Here is a 23,909-nt window from a genome sequence, read left to right on the forward strand (position 1 = left end):
TTACTTGTTAACAGCTATAAAACTGCAATTACCCAGTATCAGAAAACATACCAAGCAGCATTTTAATATGTCCAGTCCACAAATACACTTCTGTTATACTGGATAAGAAATATTGTTGTACAAAAACATCTGAGCTTGGTTATGATACAACAGTTGTAGATAAAGTATTAATTATCCTTTGCTAAGCTATGAACAAACATGTAACTCTCCCTGTAGCAGGACCGAGCCCAGCACTTGAGAGAAAGTGTGTTTTTGTGTTTATTTTTGTAAAGTTAATAGAGGCAGGCACTCCATTTGAGATAGGCTACCATATGAGTTTGTTTACAGGGAATCACAACTGAGGATTGGATGGCAGAGGTTCCTTGACCAGCTGGTGGGCATGTCCCAGTGGATAAAAGGGGTCAGCTGACACACCTCCAGGCTGCTGAAAAGCCAAAGGACTATTCACGCTACCCGAACAACAATATAAGAACTCCTACGATCACCGTGTGTGTAGTCAGGATTGGAACTTTCTAAACCGCTGACCACCGTGTGTGGAATTGGGTCAGGGTTACAATTGCTATAAGGGACTGTCACAAAGACGGCCGGAGTGGGGGACGTCAGACCAGAAACAGGAAAATAACAGACACAGAGTGAACAGACACAGAAAATAAACGGTTGCAACAAACAAAAACAGGACACGGCACATTCGGCAAAATAAATAGACAAACAAAACGGACTATACAGACAAAAGACGGTGAGCAGATATTTTACCTATTACTATCACAATTATTACTATTACCTCCGTCTCCAATCCCGTTCTCCACTCACCGAACACACAACCCAGAGTGGGTGAAAACATGCAGCTTTTATGCAGCTGTACCAAGACTCGATTGCTAATCAATCATTCAATTGGAGTCTCGGTACAACTGCACGTGAATGAATAAAGTGCAATTCCCCATGCTCACATATAATTACTTTTTACTTGCACGTGAAGTGCTGTGCAATCCTCGTGCCTAAATACAAATATACATTTTAAACACTTGTGTTAAACAGACCCGTTTATATCACATGTACCAATGACTATACACCAACATTAACACACAATAGATAACACAAAATACATACAGGGGCGGGCACTTTGCCACAGGGAGATAGATTCATTTTTTCTCTTGTGAAATGTAATTGGTGGTTAATACTTCTCATTAAGGAAGATTTTATTTGCAAGAAATGTACACAGGGTTTAATGCATAATGTTATTGAACCTGAAAAAACAAACATAAATACTCAGAAGCATAAATAAAAATTAGCCATTTATTAAATAGTTTTAACCAAATTAATAACACTTGGTTAGTTTTGGATACTGGTAAGGCTACAAATGATTTTTTTGTGCTGCTCCATGCAACAGTTTTCAGAGTTGTAGCAAGACAGTGGAAGTGTGTGGGACAAACAATCTGAGGTATTGAAAGAAAACTAACAAGGAAGTTGAGAGAGTTGGGATGCAGAATTATTTTGTCAGGTTTATTACCTCTTATTGGCAGAGGGGATGAAATGTTCAGTAGAACCAGGGCCATACATACTTGGCTGGCTGGTGTGTGTAAGAAGGGTCGAAAGTCAGAAATAACTGGGACTGCTTTTAGGGAAGAACTTGATACTACAAGAAAGATGCACTGCACCTAAACAAGTCAGGGCAAGTAGGCCAGCAGCAAATATTGAAAAGCACTTAGCAAAGTATTTAAACTAGGAACTGGGAATGGGAGGGAATCTAAAGAGGTGTGCAAAATAGAGGTGCATGTTACAGTTATCTTCTACCCAGACTTTTACAATCTCCTTTAAGAATTAAATTGATACCTGTTAAGTCATTCGTTTACCTCAATCACAGCTGAGAAATGTGTTAATAGTAAACTTGATTGAAAATGCTGTGAAACAACTAAATGGACTTTTAAATCGGCCAAGCCTTCATTTTTCATTTACAAGCAGAAAGTGCAAACCAGATCGCAACATGTTAATACGCGACTAATCTTTATTTAAGCTACAGTATATTGAAAAAAGAAAGCATTTTATGCTGGTGACACTTTATTACAATCATTATGCATAACTGCATTTACATTAATAAAAAGAACAACTTGCGATTTAGAAAGCCCATTTAGTTGTTTCACAGAAGAAAAAAACCTGTAAATTAAATACATTTTACTATTAACACATTTCTCAGTTGTGATTAAGATACACAAAAGATTTAACTGGTATCAGTTTAATTTTTAAAGGGGAGTAGAGAATTTGGGGGAAAACTCAAAACTAGAAGCCCTATATATGTTGTAAAATGTATAGTTTGTGTAAAATACATACAGTGAGTCACACTGTATTCCGAGATTATGATGTTAAACTCAATAATTTGTACTACAAAAGGTCTTAAGCAAATGCCAATTAGACAAGTGTGGGACATACACCTGCCTCCACTGCATCTCAGGCAGGGGTGATATTAAAACATGGGGTAGTTTAATTTCTTAAACAAATGAATCATATACAGTAATAAAATCTGCAAAACATACAGGAAACCTGAGACACTGCAAGCTTCCCAGACATATTCCCTTAATGGGGTCTATTTTAATGATTGTCACTGTGGTGGATCAAAAACACAGTAAAATTCAGAAAACCAGGTTTATACATTTTAGATCGGACACTGATTATCATTTCAACAGACCCCTAGACTAGCTTTTGTGTTCCTACACAAATAAAGCATGGACCGTGGCAGCCACTGATCTTCCAAGAGCACCATGAAAGTTGGTCATTTAAGTACATATCAACTGCTTTCTGTACATAGTACAAAGAAAGATGCTCATTACCTTAAACAAACCTATTAGGAGAAATAGCACTTCAGTTTAAAGTCATAATAGCTAACAAAAGAATTCAACAAACCTTACCTGCTTTGCACTTCCATCAGCTACACTGGTCTCAAATGTGCAGTTTAAAAATGTTTCGATACCTTACTCAGGAAATCTGTCACACTTGCTCTTCTGAGGTCATTTCACCTCAGCAATCTTTAGGGTCAAACTATGTAACAGGAAGCAGCTGGTTGGTTATGGGCGCAGCACAAAGGAATATCATCTAGACAGTGACCCGAGGGCAACAGATGATTCTTAATGGGGTTAGGGTTAGATTTTAGGGCTAGGGTTGCTTAAGGTTAGGGTTAGGCATTGGGTTAGGGTCAGGGTCCCAAGTCCTCTAAATAGACAATCATTAATCTCGTCTATCGGCTCGGTATTAGAATGCTCTTTACGTGAAACACAGTATTAATTGTTTTCTAAATACTTTGGAATGGACGAACGTGAAGTTCTTTTTACGACAGTGTCACCACCAACTCTTCAGTACCAGTGGAGGTCCCATGTTTGATACATTGTACCTTCTTCAGGGTCCTTGGAGTTGGATCTGTCCCGGAAAATACTACAGTATCTGAAAGCATGGCTTGCAAACAGAGATTTTCTTAACCTAATGTAGCACCAGCTATCATGTTTTAAAATGAAACTACGTATTTAGAATGTCTTTGTTTTGAAATTGCACACCAGATTTATGAAAATATTTTGTTAGCTACAATCCCTTTAATATGAAAGCATCAGTTCAGAAAGATGCCTGAATAATGCTGATTTAGTTGTGGTTGAAATACTGGCCATAGCTACAAATACACAGAATGGTAATGAAGCAATGATGACCAACACTGTGCCTAGCAGCGAACCATCCCCATACATTGTGCCTAGCTGAACCATCCTCATACACTGTGCCTAGCTGAACCATCCTCATACACTGTGCCTAGCTGAACTATCCCAATACAATGTGCCTAGCTGAATGATCCCCATACACTGTGTCTACCTGCTGAACCATGTCCATACACTGTGCCTAGGTGAACCACCCTCATACACTGTGCCTAGCCGAACTATCCCAATACACTGTTCCTAGCTGAATCATCCCCATACACTGTGCCTAGCTGAACTAGCCTAATACAATGTGCCTAGCTGAATCATCCCCATACACTGTGTCTACCTGCTGAACCATCTCCATACATTGTGCCTAGCAGAACCATCCTGATACACTGTGCCTAGCTGAACTATCCCAATACACTGTGCCTAGCTGAATCATCCTCATACACTGTGCCTAGCTGAACTATCCCAATACACTGTGCCTAGCTGAATCATACCCATACACTGTGCCTAGCTGAACTATCCCAATACAATGTGCCTAGCTTAATCATCCCCGTACACTGTGTCTACCTGCTGAACCATCCCCATACATTGTGCCTAGCTGAACCATCCCCATACACTGTGCCTAGCTGAACAATCCCCACCGTGCCCAGCTGAATCATCCCCATACGCTGTGCCTAGCTGAACCATCCCCATTCACTGTGCCTAGCTGAACCATCCCCATACACTGTGCCTGCTGAACCACCCCCATACACCGTGCCTAGCTGAACCATCCCCATACACTGTGCCTAGCTGAACCATCCCCATACACTGTGCCTAGCTGAACCATCCCCATACACTGTGCCTAGCTGAACCATCCCCATACACTGTGCCTAGCTGAACCATCCCCATACACTGTGCCTAGCTGAACCATCCCCATACACTCTGCCTAGCTGAACCATCCCCATACACTGTGCCTAGGTGAACCATCCCCATACACTGTGCCTAGCTGAACCATCCCCATACACTGTGCCTAGCTGAACCATCCCCATACACTGTGCCTAGCTGAACCATCCCCATACACTGTGCCTAGCTGAACCATCCCCATACACTGTGCCTAGCTGAACCATCCCCATACACTGTGCCTAGCTGAACCATCCCCATACACTGTGCCTAGCTGAACCATCCCCATACACTGTGCCTAGCTGAACCATCCCCATACACTGTGCCTAGCTGAACCATCCCCATACACTGTGCCTAGCTGAACCATCCCCACACACTGTGCCTAGCTGAACCATCCCCACACACTGTGTACACTGTGCCTGCTGAACCATCCCCATACACTGTGCCTAGCTGAACCATCCCCATACACTGTGCCTAGCTGAACCATCCCCATACACTGTGCCTAGCTGAACCATCCCCATACACTGTGCCTAGCTGAACCATCCCCATACACTGTGCCTAGCTGAACCATCCCCATACACTGTGCCTAGCTGAACCATCCCCATACACTGTGCCTAGCTGAACCATCCCCATACACTGTGCCTAGCTGAACCATCCCCATACACTGTGCCTAGCTGAACCATCCCCATACACTGTGCCTAGCTGAACCATCCCCATACACTGTGCCTAGCTGAACCATCCCCATACACTGTGCCTAGCTGAACCATCCCCATACACTGTGCCTAGCTGAACCATCCCCATACACTGTGCCTAGCTGAACCATCCCCATACACTGTGCCTAGCTGAACCATCCCCATACACTGTGCCTAGCTGAACCATCCCCATACACTGTGCCTAGCTGAACCATCCCCATACACTGTGCCTAGCTGAACCATCCCCATACACTGTGCCTAGCTGAACCATCCCCATACACTGTGCCTAGCTGAACCATCCCCATACACTGTGCCTAGCTGAACCATCCCCATACACTGTGCCTAGCTGAACCATCCCCATACACTGTGCCTAGCTGAACCATCCCCATACACTGTGCCTAGCTGAACCATCCCCATACACTGTGCCTAGCTGAACCATCCCCATACACTGTGCCTAGCTGAACCATCCCCATACACTGTGCCTAGCTGAACCATCCCCATACACTGTGCCTAGCTGAACCATCCCCATTCACTGTGCCTAGCTGAACCATCCCCATACACTGTGCCTAGCTGAACCATCTGCATACACTGTGCCTAGCTGAACCATCCCCATACACTGTGCCTAGCTGAACCATCCCCATACACTGTGTCGACCTGCTGAACCACCCCCATACACCGTGCCTAGGTGAACCATCCCCATACACTGTGCCTAGCTGAACCGTCCCCATACACTGTGCCTAGCTGAACCATCCCCATACACTGTGCCTAGCTGAACCATCCCCATACACTGTGCCTAGCTGAACCATCCCCATACACTGTGCCTAGCTGAACCATCCCCATACACTGTGCCTAGCTGAACCATCCCCATACACTGTGCCTAGCTGAACCATCCCCATACACTGTGCCTAGCTGAACCATCCCCATACACTGTGCCTAGCTGAACCATCCCCATACACTGTGCCTAGCTGAACCATCCCCATACACTGTGCCTAGCTGAACCATCCCCATACACTGTGCCTAGCTGAACCATCCCCATACACTGTGCCTAGCTGAACCATCCCCATACACTGTGCCTAGCTGAACCATCCCCATACACTGTGCCTAGCTGAACCATCCCCATATATTTGGTATGTGAGAGGATCACTTGGTAGCGGTATGTGACACGATCCACTATGGGTAGTGTCAAACTGTGCCTAGCTGAACCATCCCCATACACTGTGTAGCTGAACCATCCCCATACACTGTGCCTAGCTGAACCATCCCCATACACTGTGCCTAGCTGAACCATCCTCATACACTGTGTCGACCAGCTGAACCACCCCCATACACTGTGCCTAGCTGAACCATCCCCATACACTGTGCCTAGCTGAACCATCCCCATACACTGTGCCTAGCTGAACCATCCCCATACACTGTGCCTAGCTGAACCATCCCCATACACTGTGCCTAGCTGAACCATCCCCATACACTGTGCCTAGCTGAACCATCCCCATACACTGTGCCTAGCTGAACCATCCCCATACACTGTGCCTAGCTGAACCATCCCCATACACTGTGCCTAGCTGAACCATCCCCATACACTGTGCCTAGCTGAACCATCCCCATACACTGTGCCTAGCTGAACCATCCCCATACACTGTGCCTAGCTGAACCATCCCCATACACTGTGCCTAGCTGAACCATCCCCATACACTGTGCCTAGCTGAACCATCCCCATACACTGTGCCTAGCTGAACCATCCCCATACACTGTGCCTAGCTGAACCATCCCCATACACTGTGCCTAGCTGAACCATCCCCATACACTGTGCCTAGCTGAACCATCCCCATACACTGTGCCTAGCTGAACCATCCCCATACACTGTGCCTAGCTGAACCATCCCCATACACTGTGCCTAGCTGAACCATCCCCATACACTGTGCCTAGCTGAACCATCCCCATACACTGTGCCTAGCTGAACCATCCCCATACACTGTGCCTAGCTGAACCATCCCCATACACTGTGCCTAGCTGAACCATCCCCATACACTGTGCCTAGCTGAACCATCCCCATACACTGTGCCTAGCTGAACCATCCCCATACACTGTGCCTAGCTGAACCATCCCCATACACTGTGCCTAGCTGAACCATCCCCATACACTGTGCCTAGCTGAACCATCCCCATACACTGTGCCTAGCTGAACCATCCCCATACACTGTGCCTAGCTGAACCATCCCCATACACTGTGCCTAGCTGAACCATCCCCATACACTGTGCCTAGCTGAACCATCCCCACACACTGTGCCTAGCTGAACCATCCCCATACACTGTGCCTAGCTGAACCATCCCCACACACTGTGCCTAGCTGAACCATCCCCATACACTGTGCCTAGCTGAACCATCCCCATACACTGTGCCTAGCTGAACCATCCCCACACACTGTGCCTAGCTGAACCATCCCCACACACTGTGCCTAGCTGAACCATCCCCACACACTGTGCCTACCTGCTGAACCATCCCCACACACTGTGCCTAGCTGAACCATCCCCACACACTGTGCCTAGCTGAACCATCCCCACACACTGTGCCTAGCTGAACCATCCCCACACACTGTGCCTAGCTGAACCATCCCCATACACTGTGCCTAGCTGAACCATCCCCATACACTGTGCCTAGCTGAACCATCCCCGTACACTGTGCCTAGCTGAACCATCCCCATACACTGTGCCTAGCTGAACCATCCCCATACACTGTGTGCTGAACCATCCCCATACACTATGCCTAGCTGTCCCCAGACACTGTGCCTAACACGGTATACCACGTACACACAAATACCTACACGTCCCAGTATTATTTATTTGTACATCCATGTTACTAATCAATTATTTATTGTACATTTGTGTAACTAATCAGTAAGATCCAAAGTTAAACTTGACGCACAGCATGGTCCTTACACTTGCACTTACACTTTAGATGTGGGAAAGCTCTTTTTCCATTATACCAATTCTCAGCTTTCAAAGTAATTGAACTAAAAAGGGCGGTTCACACCGGACGCACCGCGGCAGTGTCATGCGGCAAAAGCAATTCTTTTCAACGAAGGTGGTCACGCACAGAGGGAAGCGCAGGAGATCCTCTTCGGCACTGTCTACAGCCCGGCACAGACAGCGCTCTCCATCAGCACCAACCACTCGGCACCGACAACACTCTCCTCTGCACCGACCGCAGCACCGATTGACTCGGCACTGGTGTGACCACCTTCGGTGCCGTCTACAGCCCGGCACCAACTGTGCTACCCGTTGGCATCGACCTCGGCGCCGATTAACTCGGCACTGACCGCGTGGCATCGACCGCACTCTCCCTCGGCACTGACATCGGCACCGATAGACGCTGTACCGAGCACTAGGCACGGACCGCGTGTTCTCGAAGCCGAAGCCGATATACTCAACGCTTATTATCAGCCTGGCTTCATCCATGCTCTATGGGCACTGGCACTGACTGATGCATCCTCGACGCCAACACAGACACCTGTTATTCGGCACCAGTTGATTATACTCGGCACCAATGCGTCACTCGGCACACCCGTGCCATGTAAGTGCGCTCCACTGGATCCTTCTCTGGCTTCCATCAGTGCGACCAGTGCACAGCAAAGCTCCCTATGCAGGATAAGCATTCGACCTGCGCCAGGTGGCACATGGCCAGGGCGCTGCCGGGCGAGCTGGACTGCTCTCCCTGCCGCAAGTTCTCAAGAATAACTAAGCGCAGGTGAGCAGCCCTCTCCCGAGCACAGTCTCTCTCCCCAGAGCAAGGGAGAATGAGATTGGTGGATCAGGGCCCCACCCAAAGGTCCTCAAGAATCCCGCCTGCCCCGGTGACCAGGGACACTCTTGGATCACCGTCACCCTCTCCGCCACCGGTGCAAAGGTGCAGATATCCATCCATAGAGGCAAGATGGTCCCGCCCAGACGACACCACTCAAGCGGACGTTCCCCAGGAAGTAGGCGATCACCCAGGAGGTACCGCTCTCCTTCCCCACAGTGGCACAGGCGCTCTCCGTCGGGGTCACCAAAGAAATGCCATAGTTCGGCTGAGCTGCATTTCCAGGAGCCAGTGAGGGCTCAACAAACCTTGCTGGAGACCGTAATAAAATCTCAGGGCAGATTGCCCCATTCCACCGGGCAGCCCCAGCCACCCCAGTCCTGATCTCCATCTCCGGCACACAGACCTCTGAGCCCAGACGACCTGTCTTTCACAGCCTCAAGGTCGGATCAGTTAGGCAGACCACAGCGGGGGGCTCTATACTGCCCCTATAATAAAAGAGGCATCCACAGCATGCTCTCCAAAGGGAGACCGCCCCCAAGGGGCCCCAGCTGCCACCAACCCCCCTCACAACCGGACTGACCCAAGGAAATGACTCATGGCAAGGCTGCACCCAGGACTCCTGGTTGATATCAACAATGAGACAGGGATACCTTTTACAATTCTGCTAGGTCCGTCACACTTCAAGGGTGTGCTCCTTATCACTGTCGAACAAGCGAGCATGATACTCCTTCAACAGAAGAACGCTGTGAGCTTGGTAAACCCAAGTAATGCCCTCAGCGGCTTTTACTCCAGGTACTTCCTGGTGCCCAAGAGGGATGGCGGTTTTAGACCTATTCTGGACCCAGGGTCAATGCCACACTCTCCCTATTCAGAGAGGACGCTAACCTACAGGTCAAAATATATCAAAGGTTGTTGGGGCTGATGGCAGCCGCTTCGAGAATCCTTCCACTAGGGCTGCTGAGAATGTGCCCGCTTCAAGCCTGGGTAAATACGCTCAAGGTGCACCCGGTCCGAGATCGGTACTGGCTGGTCCGAGTGTCCAGACAATGCCGGAAGACACTGGAGTGGTGGCTCCATCCTGGCAATCTGTACCTTGGTTCTCCCCTTGGATCCCCTCACAGAAGGGAAGTGGTCACTATAGACGCCTTCAGCCTGGGCTGGGGAGCGTTCTGGAATGGGAGAGGAATAAGAGGTCAGTGGAAGGGACATTGCCAGCAAGCGCACATGAATGCCCAAGAGCTGCAAGCAGTGAACCTGGCGTTATCTCATTTTTGCCAGCAGTTAGTGCACAAACATGTGCTGGTCCGGACGGACAATACTACAGTGGTAGCCTACATAAACCACCATGGGGGCCTGCGATCGCCGGGCCTTCACTACACAGCGCACAGACTCCTGTCCTGGACGCATAGAAACTTGTGTTCCATCAGGATGGTCCACCTCCCTGGTGTGGACAACAAGGCAGCAGACCTCCTGTCCAGAAGAGCTCCAGACAGTTCGAAATGGAGACTGCATCCTCAAGTGTTGAAACAGATTTGGGAGAGGTTTCGTACAGCACAGGTCGACCTCTTTACCACAGCCGAGTCCACTCATTGCCCCCTATGGCTCTCTATGGAGAGAGACGGGGGCCCCCTGGGAGTAGATGCGCTAACCCACCCCTGGACACGGGGCTCTTGTATGTGTTCCCTCCGCTACCATTATTACCCCTGTCACTAGAGAGGATCAGGGTGGAGAGAGCACAGGTTTTGCTGGTTGCACCCAGATGGCCGAGACGCCCCTGGTTTGCTTACCTCTCCGACATGTTGTCGGGTCAGCCCCGGCAGCTCCCGCCAGCTCCCGCCACGCAAGGACCTCTTGAGCCAAGCGGAAGGTTTATTATGGCACCCGAACCCAGCCCAGCTCCAACTCTGGGTCTGGCTATTCAATGGAGCTGTCTATTTAGATGAGGTTTGCCAGATGCAGTAGTAGAAACACTAGTCTGCTAGGGCGCCGAGCACTAGAGCTCAGTACTCATATAAATGGAAAGTTTTCCAAGACTGGTGCCTTGCCGAAGGTTATGATCCTGTGACCTGCCCTATTGAGACGATATTAACCTTCCTACAACACTTGTTTGACGCAGGAAAATCAGCGTCCAGTTTGAAGGTATACCTGGCAGCAATATCAGTGTGCCATAGCAAGACTGACTCAATGTCTACTGGGGCACATTTTCTGGCAGTGCAATTTCTTAAAGGGGCTCAGAGACTGTGTCCTCCCATGAAAAGTAATGGGTCCTGCATTCAAGCCCATGGCGTCAGAAGAACTGCTCCCTGTTTCCTTGAAGGTGACGTTTTTAATAGCCATTATGTCTGCCAGGTGAGTAAGTGAGCTTCATGCACTGTCCATCGATGACACATGTATGGCTTTCAGTGGAAATGACTTGCGGGTAACATTAAGAACAATTCCAGCCATTTTGCCAAAGGTGGTATCTCCATTCTATATTAACCAACTAGTGGTTTTGGAAACTTTCAGATCTCCCCCACACGAGTCAGAGGAGGATCTTAGACTGCATACACTCTGCCCAGTTCGGGCTCTGCACTGTTACCTGGATAGGACAGCGTCCTGGAGACAGTCCAACCAGATGTTTGTCTGCTATTGAAGCAACGTCTAGCGCACTGGGTGGCAGATGCTATAAGCTTGGCGTATGAACAGACGAACTGCCCCTGTTGCAGGCGGCATGCCCTTAGGCGTCATGTGAGCTCTGAGGCTGGCGCCGTGGGGCTGGACTGTCTGTTATCAAGAGCCATTCGGTAATGTTTGTCATTCAATGGAAAGGGAACGTTAAATTACTACCATAACCCTGGTTCCCTGAAAAAGATTGACAACCATTACTCTTTGAGGTCATGCCCCCAGCTGACCTCTGTTTTCGAAAGAAAATGGCTAAGTGCTGCTGTAAAGAAGTCCCTCTTCAACAGGAGGGCCCTGATAAGGCAGCTTTTTTATATATATATTTTTTATATATACTCAGTGATTGACGGTCAGAGAGGCTCTTTCACATTCGGTAATGGTTGTCATTCTCTTTCAGGGAACCAGGGTTATGGTAATAACCTAACGTTTCCCCTTCCAGCTGCATTCACTGTTTGTTGCTTGTTTATGCAGCCGTGACGTAACAACATACCGCCCACTGACGGCCCTTTTGAAGGAATGCACATCACAAAATGAATGGCAAAATGGGTTCCAAGTATGAGTTGTCACGTATTTTGGCCAACAGAGATTTTTTTTTTATTTTTTATCGAAAATATTTCCTGACCGTAATTAAGACTAATACACTGTATTAATTGTGTAGGTTACAAACGGTTATATACTATTAATTAGCGTATTTATTTATGTAATAGTAAATAACCATACTCAGTTGAATGCGGATTGTGCGCATTGTTTTGAAGGTCCAAATAATCAGTCGAATAGCACTTTGCAATGCGTACAAAACCCCCACATCAGGGTTTTATGTAAAACATCTCCTGTATGGTAAGATCTGTAAGTCGCCTTGGATAAAGACCTCTGCTAAATAAACATAAGAATAACCTGTAATATGCATGTGTGCGTGTCCTGTCGATGCAGCGGCAGGCTGAGTCCACACGAGTGCGCTGGTGTGCTGTGTTCACTGGCTCCCAAGGCTGCTATCTCTCGGACTGTTTTTTTCACTGTAAAATGCCCATTTTGGCAGTCTGTGCAAAATAACTGACACGGACCAAAGTTATCCCGGAATAAGGACAGCACGCATGTGCCGTCAACCCGGATGTAAAATTGACGTTCCTTCCCCGCATTCTATTGCCTGTGAAAAAAAAAACCTGATATACAGTGTGTACTATTTTCAAAGCAAAGGCCAACAAGGAGAGAGAGGAGTTATCCCGGGCTGGTCCGGGTCTGTCCTTTAACCCTGCACAAGAAACAGGACCAACCACCAGCCGGGGCAAACGTAAAACACCGACATGAGCATTTAACAGGCTGCTGAGTATCACTCGACACACTAGTACGTTGTTTTATTTTCAGTATAACTACTTGATATTTTTTATTGTCTCGGTTTTGTTTAATTTGGTTAGGCGCAAGAGTGACAGACTAGAAAGGTAAGGATTAAAGAAAATAATAATACACAACGTTTGTGTCGTGAACAGACAGTGCGCTCTACGGTTCAACATTAACATATCATCACATTATACAGCGAAACCGATTAATGGTATGTGGACACAAATAGTAAATTGAACTGTAAATGCCAATTCCCCTTAAGTTCAACCTATTTTAAGAAACTACAGTGAGTTATATTTTGGGTGCAATAATATCATTTGCCTAATGGATTTTCGGGGTAAGAAGTACGAGAGGGGCAGTAACTGGTCCGACCCAGAGGTGGTAGAGCTGCTTCAACTGTGGTCAGACGAATCGGTCCAAATGGAGCTAGAAAGCTGCCTTCGGAACCAGCACGTCTTTAACAGAATCGCAGAGGTGCTTCGAGAAAAGGGCATTCACCGAACCGGCGATCAGTGTAGGGAGAAAATAAAGAAAATGAAGCTGGAGTATCGGCGGATCAAAGACAATCAGAAGACACTCCGGGGAGGTAGAACGTGGAAGTTTTACGAAGTGATGGAGCGGGTTCTGACGAACCGGCCGTCTATCGCGTACAGCTCCCTGGGAGGCAGTGTGATTGCCCATCAGGTGCTGCAGGGTGCTCCCGGAGTGGAGGGCTACCATCTTCACCCACAGCACCACCCCGCCTTCGGCTCGGCCCCACACAGCACCTTCATATTCGGACACCCCCCCAGACTCGGCGAGCTGATGGAGATTAAATGCGAGGAGGTGGACTCGGAGGAACCAAGCATGACCCCAGAACCCCCGCCGGAGTTAATGTACCAGATCTGCTCCGGGGAAGAACCGGAGGGGGACAGAGGGTTGGGACTGGAGCTAGATGGTCCCATGGGAGATGGCCGTGGGGAAGATCAGGCCGAGGCAAGCATCTCTCCCTCAGGTAAGACGCATCACATAACCTTTGTGTAGAAGTGTATAAGATAGAGAAGTGAGTGTGTGAGCGAGGGACTCCAGAAAGAAAGATTTAAGTGTATAAGAAATAAATATCGCAAAAACAAAATCTGACTGCAATGTAAACTTAAAACTGGCCCCAGCCAAATTGTTGAATATATATATATTAGTTTTATCTCTACTCATGGTGACAATTCTATCTAATTTAAGTGTTCAATTAGTCTTAGGGAATGTAAACAAAGTAGAAAGTAAACGAGTTCAGCCTGGAAGGCTTTATTTTTATTGTTTCATTGAAAACTAGCATGGGACTTGTTACACGGATAGAAACCAGTTGTACAAATGGTGCACTGTTATACTATTGAAAGTAATGTTTTAGAAAACAATTAGTATAACAATCTTTGATTCCATTTTTATGCTGCAGAATATGTAGCAAAAAGCAATTTATGAGCACTCATGTTAACAGCCCGATTGACTGTGTTTATATGCTGATGACAGTATTACAGGGGTTCCCCTCATGTCTCCATCATTACATCTTGGAAAGAGTCAATGGTATAGGCCCCATAAACCACCTAAAACACTTAGGGTCAGGTGCAGCCTGCCAGTGGGTTAGTCTAGAAAATCCACAGGAACCGAACACAATCAGTCCCAATGGCAGCGTACTAATCACAACTTCCAGTTAATTAGTTTAGCTGATCTGATCAAGTGGACCAAGTTAGATTATGGGAACTAACTAATAGACCAGTAAATAGAAAATATAAAGTAGGATTCTAGACGATTTGAAGAATCATTTTCTGTGCGTTGCTGTGAGAAAATAATTAAACCCTGTTATTACCCACTCATCATGCATTTATTTTTAACAATGGCAGGATTTACACTAATATTATCTGTCGCATAAACTGTACCTGGAATCCACTGATCTATACAATGCATATGCGATAAAATAGTGCAAATTTGCAGGACAATCTACACCCCCACATTGTGCTCTGAGTAATCATTGCTTAATAAAGGCTGTTTGGTATTCGTAATTTCAAAAATGTTATCTGTGCGGCTATTTTAATATGAAAAAAAACACACACACACACACACAAACCCCACCCAAACTGTAATGAATAATCAGCATTGGGGAATATCAAGAACAGAATATACAAATAAATAATAGATACATATCTGAATTTAGCACAGTTTATTGTTATGGGTTAACTGTTTTAAAGATACAAAGCTGAAACAATATTCATATTCTCTAAAATAAACTCCGCTCACAGTCTACCAAGAGAAGCACAAGACTGAAAAAATGGAAGAGCAAGTTTTAAAACAGTTAAATGTAGCGTAGCACAGTATAATATGTGAAGCCTTGCAAAGAACGATGTACGAGGAGGCATAGCACAGTATAATATGTGAAGCGATGTATGAGGCATGCCGGTAAGCAGAATTATAGTAAAAAATAAAGAAACAAAAAACTGCAAATGTGCTGTATTAGCATTAGAAAAGCTTTTGAAAGTGTACTATTATCGAGTTGCAAGGTTGCATTATGAGTTTAATACAAATAGATATTATTCCTGGGTGATGTAATACAGACATAAGAAATTTAAAGAACACGTTTGGATGTGTATAACCCATATTAAACAGATTTGCAAGCACATCGAGAAAAGGACAAAGTACAGTAAATCGACTAGCATAGTCTCTATTTTCACAGTACAGACTTCATACACCTCAGTGTGGATCTTTTTCTTACCACAAGGGTCTGGTTTAGTACACTGCAATCAGTACTAAACGTGAAGTAGTTTAACTGATGATCCCAATGAGATGACCAGCTTTAGGAATGCTGCAATTGGAATTAGTGCAAGCAAGTGGATCAAACTCACTTATCAAGTGGACTGAATCTTGTACACTGTAACTAACCATGGGATTTCAGGAGTGTAGCCCCGTCAGGTCTGAGTTAAAGGTCACAATTTGGACTATGAGACTGGGTCTGACAGTAACTTCTAGAAAGGGCCTTTGCAGAGAAGTGATGCAATGTTCACCCTATAACACTGCAGGCAGGAACCATAGGTGAAAGACAAGTGCAATTTGTGTTCCACCTTGTAATGATAATATAAGTGCTAGTGTATTGTGTGTGTAGTTTTAAGTGTTTTATTAGGGGCTAAATCAGACTGCAGACTGCGTTTCATTTTGGTTTTAAGTGCTGAAATAGTTTCAGGGAGTACATCCTTGGTCAGGCATTACAACGTAGTTGTGCTGAGTGAAGGTTTCATAATTACCTACCCTTACTATCCCAGCTGCGGAGGAAATCTCCTGTGAAGGGGATCGACTGCAGTGGAGGCACTTGTATGTACAGGTGTCACCCTTGATATATCTGGATAAATGCTTATCCAATTGTCAGTCACTTAACATTATTTAGCATAAGTTATTTAAACTGTCAGATTCTTGGTATATAGAGGGGTGGCTGTCTGTCCATTCATCCATCTGTCTGTGTCACATTTGCATTTTATATATGTGGAGAGCTGTTTATTACGTTGTAATGAAACATTTCATTGCTGATTCTTCATCTTTACTATTCTGTAGACGCTGTTGATATATGTCATCATATTGATAGATTTCATTTCAATGCACAGCTTGTAGTGTTTACAACACACTACTGAATGCTTGCTATGGCTGGATCTTGTGTTGTGTGTTTTGCGGTGATCCAGTTCTCACATAATAAAGATTTGGTTGGCATTTCCATTCACACATCCTGAGAGGTAAGTTTCAGAATGAAATTGAACAAACGATTCTTAGCAGCATTTATAGAAATTACCTCTGTTACCCCAAATAGAACCCCCTTTAGAAGCTCTAGAATGTGATCAGTCTGAGGGGATAGCACACATTTGTCAACCTGCAGAGCTCATTTTCATGGGCTGAACAGTTATACCATTCCTGTCTGATGTAAAAGGATTGCTTTGTGGTAAGGTGTCCATAGTCAGGAGATCGTTCTTCTTTTCATTCTGATTTAGCCCATGCCCTGTTCAGTGGTGACCGAGGGGGTGTTTGGAGGAATGTTGTTAATGATCATGGCTTTCTCCTTGTTGACCTGACAACAGGGAGTTTGTCTGAAAAAAAACACAATAGTTTTCTTACATGCTAAAACCTATATTTGTGTGCACGTTAGTAAAATGCAGTAAGTTATCTAGTTCTAGGAGTGTATGGTCTGTAACAGCTGCATGTAGGTAAAGGGAACCAGCACTCTGTCCTATGCGTTTCTTAATATTTCCAGGGCTTGAATTGTAGCACAGGATTGTGGGAATCACACATTTTCCAAGTTGCTCCTGCATATCTACAACTTTAATACACCAAGCTACTGTATTTTTCACCCAACAATCTCAAAGGAAGCGGGTGTCAGTGACGAAAGCACAGTGAGCCACATTCTGAGTAGTTCTGGTTAAAATAAATAAATAAAAGTAGTGCTGGATTTATTATGTGCCGTGGGACTTTATTCTCTCGTACGTGATTCTCGGCCACTATCTTTAAGGATTATAGAAACTCTGTACACTGCAGTAAGTAAACAGTTTTGAAAAAAAAAAAAAAAAGATGATATTCTGTCCAAGTGTTGTTTTGCAAGTGGTGACTTTCGCTTTAACTCTTAAAACTCAGCCCCATTCATTTTGGGGCACCAGCGCACCAAAGGTTATGCACATATTACTTAGGCACCATAAAATCCATCTACCTGGCTTGTTTAAAAGTAAAGACTCGGGGCTTTCCAATGACGTATTCAGTGTGTGTATACGGTACTCCTAGCCAGAACTACAATCGCCTGAAGTTAAGCCTCTCATGTGTTTGCTAGATGTGAACATCGTGACTTAAAGCAAGGTCGAGGTCAACATTAGGTGCAAATCTAAGGTGCACAGCACAGACTGAAGAATGTGTTTTACTAGATGCTTTAAGCACGCTTACGCTAGCATGCTGCCACTGTCTTGTTTAAGTTGTTACTCATCATGTGTTGTTTTGAGTCTAGTGTTCTTTTGCCATTCCCCCCATTGACTGCAGCATAGGGGGGTAATTCTCACCAACTGGCTGCCAAACCATGTCTGTATATCTTTTGTTACATAACTATAACAAAAAATTATAGTCACTGCGAAGAAGAAAAGCCATTGTTTGAGACAACAAATGTATTTTTACCATTTTTCAAATTTTGTTACATTTTTATTGTTTTTTTACTGTTGAAACTGTAGTGCTTCCAAACTTTTTTTTTTTTTTAGCTATCTTGAACAGGATTTTTCATAATTAACATACATCTATGGTTTGTAATAGTGCACGTTACAATGACTGATTTTTTTTTTTAGAAAAACATGGTGTCCGAAAAGATTTCTCATTACCGTAACAATAGTTCATGTTCCCCGAGATTCCATGAAGCATTTAAATAAAGATTTATTTACCCATGATGGACAACAGTTAAATAAGTTTCAAGATGGACACAAGGTGAGCACATGTCCTCTGTCTTTTTCTTTCAAATTAATAGTTTACCTTGGTATCTCCTATGTGTTAATTCAATTGCATTGAAAAGCAGCGTAGAAAGTTACACTTCTATTTTGTTTTTTAATTAGCAGTTAACTTTGAGCTACAAAGATTTTAAAAAGTATGCATCGTGGTTTAGAGAATATATAATACCGTCAAGATATCAAGATCATTATTTTCTGTTAATTTCATTTTTATTTGCATTTCCGAGTCGACCTTCTTACCCCTATGACCCTTAGAAGTACCTCCGGTTGAAAACCCCTGCAATAAGTTATTAAAGGCCAGCAATGTTATATCTATGTTTACGCTGAAATATTCTCCCTTTCGATTAACTCTCAGACCAGTTTCATCCATTGACTTTGTTGTTAACCTCTACTCCATATTTACTTTTGCCACTCAACATAATATTAATTAATAATACATATTAGTAATAATAATACTAGCAATAATAATAATTTGCAGCTAACTGCATGCCTTGGACCTGATGTAAGGCCATATAATAATAATCATGTTCTGTCCAGAAATACACTTGTTTTGTTGATTAAACTGTTTGAATTCAACAATTCGGGAAGGGAAAAAAAAAAAAAAAACCCTGCATAACCGACTGTGAAAACTTCTAGGGTAGGCTAAAGTTAGAAGTTAAATAGAAATCTTCAGAGAGATTTTTTTTTAACATTGTTTTCATTATTTGTTTGTTCAATGCCTAATCTTAATTTACCATAGCATATCACGAAGTAGCACAAAAAGGAACCATGTTTAATTGAAAAAAAGCCATTATTATTATTATTACTGCTTTTTTTTTTTAAGTTTTATTTTCCAACCAAGCAGATATTAGTGTGTCACTGGAACTATTTTTGTTACAGAGGGAAGCAGAATGTCATTTCACTTTGTTTTGACTTTATTTATTTTGGTACCGCCTGTCAAAATAATAAAAAATAAAAAAAAAAGTTCTGAATATGAGTTGCTTATGAAGTGTCCTTTATCAAAACTCTGCATGGAAAATAAGTCTTTATTGAAGAAGAGCAACTCGTTAAGGTAATATGTAAAAAAATAATAACAATAACTTGAAACAAACCATGCAGCTACTACAGATTAACTGAAGACCCTGAATGCATCTCTGGCAGTATAGCAGGTATAGCAGGTACAGCTACAAAGTTGTGCGCAGTGATGTGCTGTAATGGGGCTTGTGGTGGTGGTCTGTCGCTGTAAAGGGATCCCGCGGTGATGGGGTTGGGCTGTATTGGGTCACGCGGTGGTGGATGTGTGGTGGTAACAGATGCACTGTAGGGTCCGGACACTATATTCTCCATTAGTAAATCTGTCTGACAGTGGATTGGTGGAGCCCCAAATCCTTAGAAATTGTTTTGTAACCATTTCTAGACTGATGAGCATTAATAACTGTTCTTTCGGAAGTCCTCAGAGATTTCTTTTGATCGTGGCATGACGTGTTTCCACACACTTGTATGGTAAAGACCAAATTCACAAAGTTTCTGATCTTATATATAGGGTGGGCCCCCCCAACCCCCAACCCCAACCCCAACCCCCAACCCCCAACCCCCAACCTCACCCCTGAAGATCTACCTAATTATTTAAACACCTGATTCTAATTATCCCCTTAATTGAGATGATAAAACCAGGGGTTTACTTACTTTTTCACATACCCTGAATCTTAATTACTTATTGTTTGTCTAATTCGTGCATAATTTTGTTTCAGAAGACATGGAATTGGTTAATATAAACCCTATTGGATATTTAAGAAAAGACTGGTTTTGATTCAAGAATGTTATTGTAAAACTATGCAATTTCCGTAATTATCATTGGGTTCACAAACTTTTTCTCAGCACTGTAGATGGAACTATTGTTAGCTACAGCTATTGTAACACAGCGACTGTATTATCGGAGATTCCTTCTCTTACTTGTGCCCAACAAATCTCGTTGTTAATAAATGGATGAGATTATTAAGTTTTTTTCTGGCAATTACAGTAGCCTACTGTATATGGCCAACATTTGTGTTTAACTAAAGCAGTTACTTGTCTTCCCATAACTAGTGGTGCAACAGTTAATCAATACATCGATTATTGATCATCTGTCCTGAAATTTCCCAAGCTTTGATTACATATTAGAACCCAGTTTGAAGTCTCCTGTTTCCGGTTTGCATTAAACCTTCAGTGTGTGAGAATGCGTTTTTTTTTTTTTTTTTTTGTGCTAGTACGTAGATAAACAATGTCAGCGTGTTGCTAGGATACACACTTTAGGCTTCTACATTTGCGTTGGATAAGCCAAATCAGAAGGATTCATGTTTTCTTGATTTAAAAATTATGGCAATACAGGTTTTTTTGGAAGAAACTGACTTAGATTGGTCATTTTTGAGGCGTAGGGTTAAGGTAAGGGCAATATTATATAAAAAGAAACTAAGTATTCAACCCGTTTGCTACTGCAGCCCTGAATCAGCTCAGGTGCAAATAATTTGTTTGAAAGGTCACAAAATTAGTGAAATGATTTCAGTCTGTGTGTACTCAAAGTGGTTTAACTTGCAGATAATTTCCTTCAGGTATATAAAGACTTTCAAGCTGCAACTCACATAGTTATCCAACAAAGCAACCATAAAGACCAAGGAGCTTTTGAAACAATTCAGGGATAAAGTGGTAGAGAGGCACAGAGCAGGAGAAGGGAAAAGAGAAAATTTCAAAGGCACTGATTATCCCTCTCAGCACAGTGAAGTCCATCATTAAGAAGTGGAAGATGCATCATACCACCCAGACAATAGGCAGACCAGGTCGCACTCCCAAACTGAGCAGCTGGGCAAGCAGGAAACTGGACCAGGATGTTACTCTGGAGCCAACAATGACCTTGACAGACAGATCTGTAAATTTCTGTCTGAGATGGGAGTCGGTGTTCACACATCAACAATAAGCTGGTCCCTACACAAAGCTGGCCTGTATGGACAGGTGGCAAGAAAAAAGCCATTTCTCAAAAAATCTTAAGAGTTTGCAAAAAGCATGTAGATGATACTGCAGACATGTGAAAAAAGGTTTTGTGGTCAGACGAGACAAAAATTTAACTTTTCAGTCTAGATTCCAAGCATTACGTCTGGCGCAAGCCAAAAACTGCACATCACCCAGTCAACACCATCCCAATGGTCAAGCATGGTGATGGCAACATCATGTTATGTTCAGCAGGGACTGGGAAGCTTGTCAGGATAGAGGAGAGACTGGATGGTGCAAAGTACAGGCTAATCCTTGAGAAAAACCTGTTTGAGTTGGCCAAGTCTCTGAAACTGGGCAGGAAAGTCACATTTCAGCAGGAGAATTACCCAAAGCACAAGCCAAAGCCACCCTGGAGTGGTTGAACAAGAAAATAATTAATGTTCTTGAGTGGCAGAGTTAAAGTCCTGACTTGACTAGAATCCAGTCGGAACTTTATGACGAGACTTGAAGATTGCAGTCCATCGACAATCCCCAACAAACTGGAGCAATTTTCCCAAGAAGAATGGGCAAAAATGTCATCATTCCACTGTGCAAAACTACCAGAGACCTATCCAAAAAGACTCATAGCAGTAATTGGTGCAAAAAGTGCTTCTAACAAGTACTGACTTAAAGGGCTGAATACTTCTGCAATCAGTAAATTTGATTTTGTACATTTTCTTTACATGTTTTGCTGACATTTAACCTCCCCCTCATATAACAGTGTTCAGTTTAACCACTACTGCTTTGAATAAAAGAAGTTTGTTTGAAAAACTATGCATAGATTATTTGTAATTCAACAAAATGGGGGTGAATACTTCTGCAAACCACTGTAAATGCCTATATGATAATCGAATAAGAAATTAGGTTGTCTATTGGACCACTACCCATAACACTGGCCTGTCACGCTGTGAAAGCACACAACACTCTTTCGGTTTGTACATGCAGTACAGTGCTTTAGCAAGTGTGTTGGTGCTTTTTAGTTCTGTTTTTGTAAGAATTGTTGAAAACCATTCTTCAAATGTTCCCTTTCCACTCCCTCATGAGTTGTCTTTTCCTATTCTGTTTATAGACTGCGAGGAAGCTGCTGTATTTTCTACAATGAGATGTGTCTAACTACAATGCAAAGGCTTGGCAAGTTGGGTTTAATAGTGGTGTCAGGGATTAATCTGAGGATACAGTACTGTAGTTATTCCACAAATAAACCACAAGCCCCCAGGCTATCCTCATCGTAAAATAACCATAGCATTCTGAGCATTAATTGAATATTCTGTTGAAGGATAATCCAGGGCTGCAGAATGTTCGAGCCCACATGCACAATGTACATGGAACGATTTGGTCAGGAGCCAAAGATGCCCAACATTGTGTTTTTTTTTTTAAAGGTAAAGTTGTTGCCACTCAGAAAAACACTCAATGACTTTTGAAAAGTATTGTCTACTGTTCGAAATCTATTCTCAGGTGCCATTTTCACAGCACATTTTAGTTAACTCCCCCCAGCACACAGCACCCAATTTGACCGTGTGTGTGTGTGTGTGGTCTACACATCTTTTTATTTTTTTTGGTAAATTACATTACCAATACTTTTTCCTAAATTTGAAAAAATATATTTTTAAAAATCACTCAAAACGAGGCATATTTAAATTTTTTTCCAATAAACAAATAAAGAAAGAAATGTTTGATTTAAAATTGTGTGTAAGATATCCTCTTTATAACCCACAATAATGCCTACACAGGCGTCTGTATGCCCCCCCTGAAGGATTGTAGTCTGTGCCCTAAAGACTTTGGACAATCTGCTACCCTGGGATAATCATGGAAAAGAAAGTAGGTTCAAAACTATATTTAGCAGCTGGTATCAAATAATTACTTTCCTGAGATCAAGTGCAGCGCTGCTTAGCAACGCAGTGTACTTTGGAACAGTATGATCTGAGAATGAATGCAAGATAGATTCCAAAAAGAAAAGTATACACTTAGGTCAACCAAATGTGGAAATGTTATTTGATGCTAGATCTCTACACTTGTATAAAAATAGTTATGTCAGGGTTATTTTACACATTTTCATATAATTGTAAACCCATAAATATTTGATACTGAAGTATTTGGCGAATCTCATCCATAAAACCTATTTTGCTCTAGAAATATTGGCGACCTGTTGCAATGTACAAACTATGTATTGTTAGTGGAATTTCATATTCGTGCCAAAAATGTTTGTGTTTTTTGTTCACACATGAAAAATGCATAATAAAAGGCTTGCAAATATTTATGGCTTTACAGTATTTAATTTCTTGTTTAATGCCCTATTGTGTGTATTTTGTGTAGTACTAACTAACTAAAAAACTGTGATGTTACAGTTAGGTCCATCCCCTCTTTTTTAAACAATGCATGATGTTCAGTTTGTAAAGGTTCATACAGCAT

General features: G+C 43.5%; 1 protein-coding gene across 4 annotated transcripts in view; it reads left to right on the forward strand.

Moving 5' to 3' along the window:
* The first annotated feature begins 12,805 nt into the window (after positions 1 to 12,805).
* LOC121329726 (1-aminocyclopropane-1-carboxylate synthase-like protein 1) overlaps positions 12,806 to 23,909 on the forward strand; it is a 62,723-nt gene continuing 51,619 nt past the window's right edge. For 2 of the 4 annotated variants that reach the window (XM_041275435.1, XM_041275437.1), the window contains exon 1: positions 12,806 to 14,035. In XM_041275435.1, coding sequence (XP_041131369.1) covers positions 13,366 to 14,035 — 670 coding nt within the window. In that variant the 5' untranslated portion in view covers positions 12,806 to 13,365. The remainder of the gene's footprint in view (positions 14,036 to 23,909) is intronic. The other 2 variants (XM_041275439.1, XM_041275436.1) reach the window with 2 other exon arrangements.

Source organism: Polyodon spathula, chromosome 17 (assembly GCF_017654505.1).
Source record: "Polyodon spathula isolate WHYD16114869_AA chromosome 17, ASM1765450v1, whole genome shotgun sequence".
In the NCBI taxonomy this organism is placed as follows: domain Eukaryota; kingdom Metazoa; phylum Chordata; class Actinopteri; order Acipenseriformes; family Polyodontidae; genus Polyodon; species Polyodon spathula.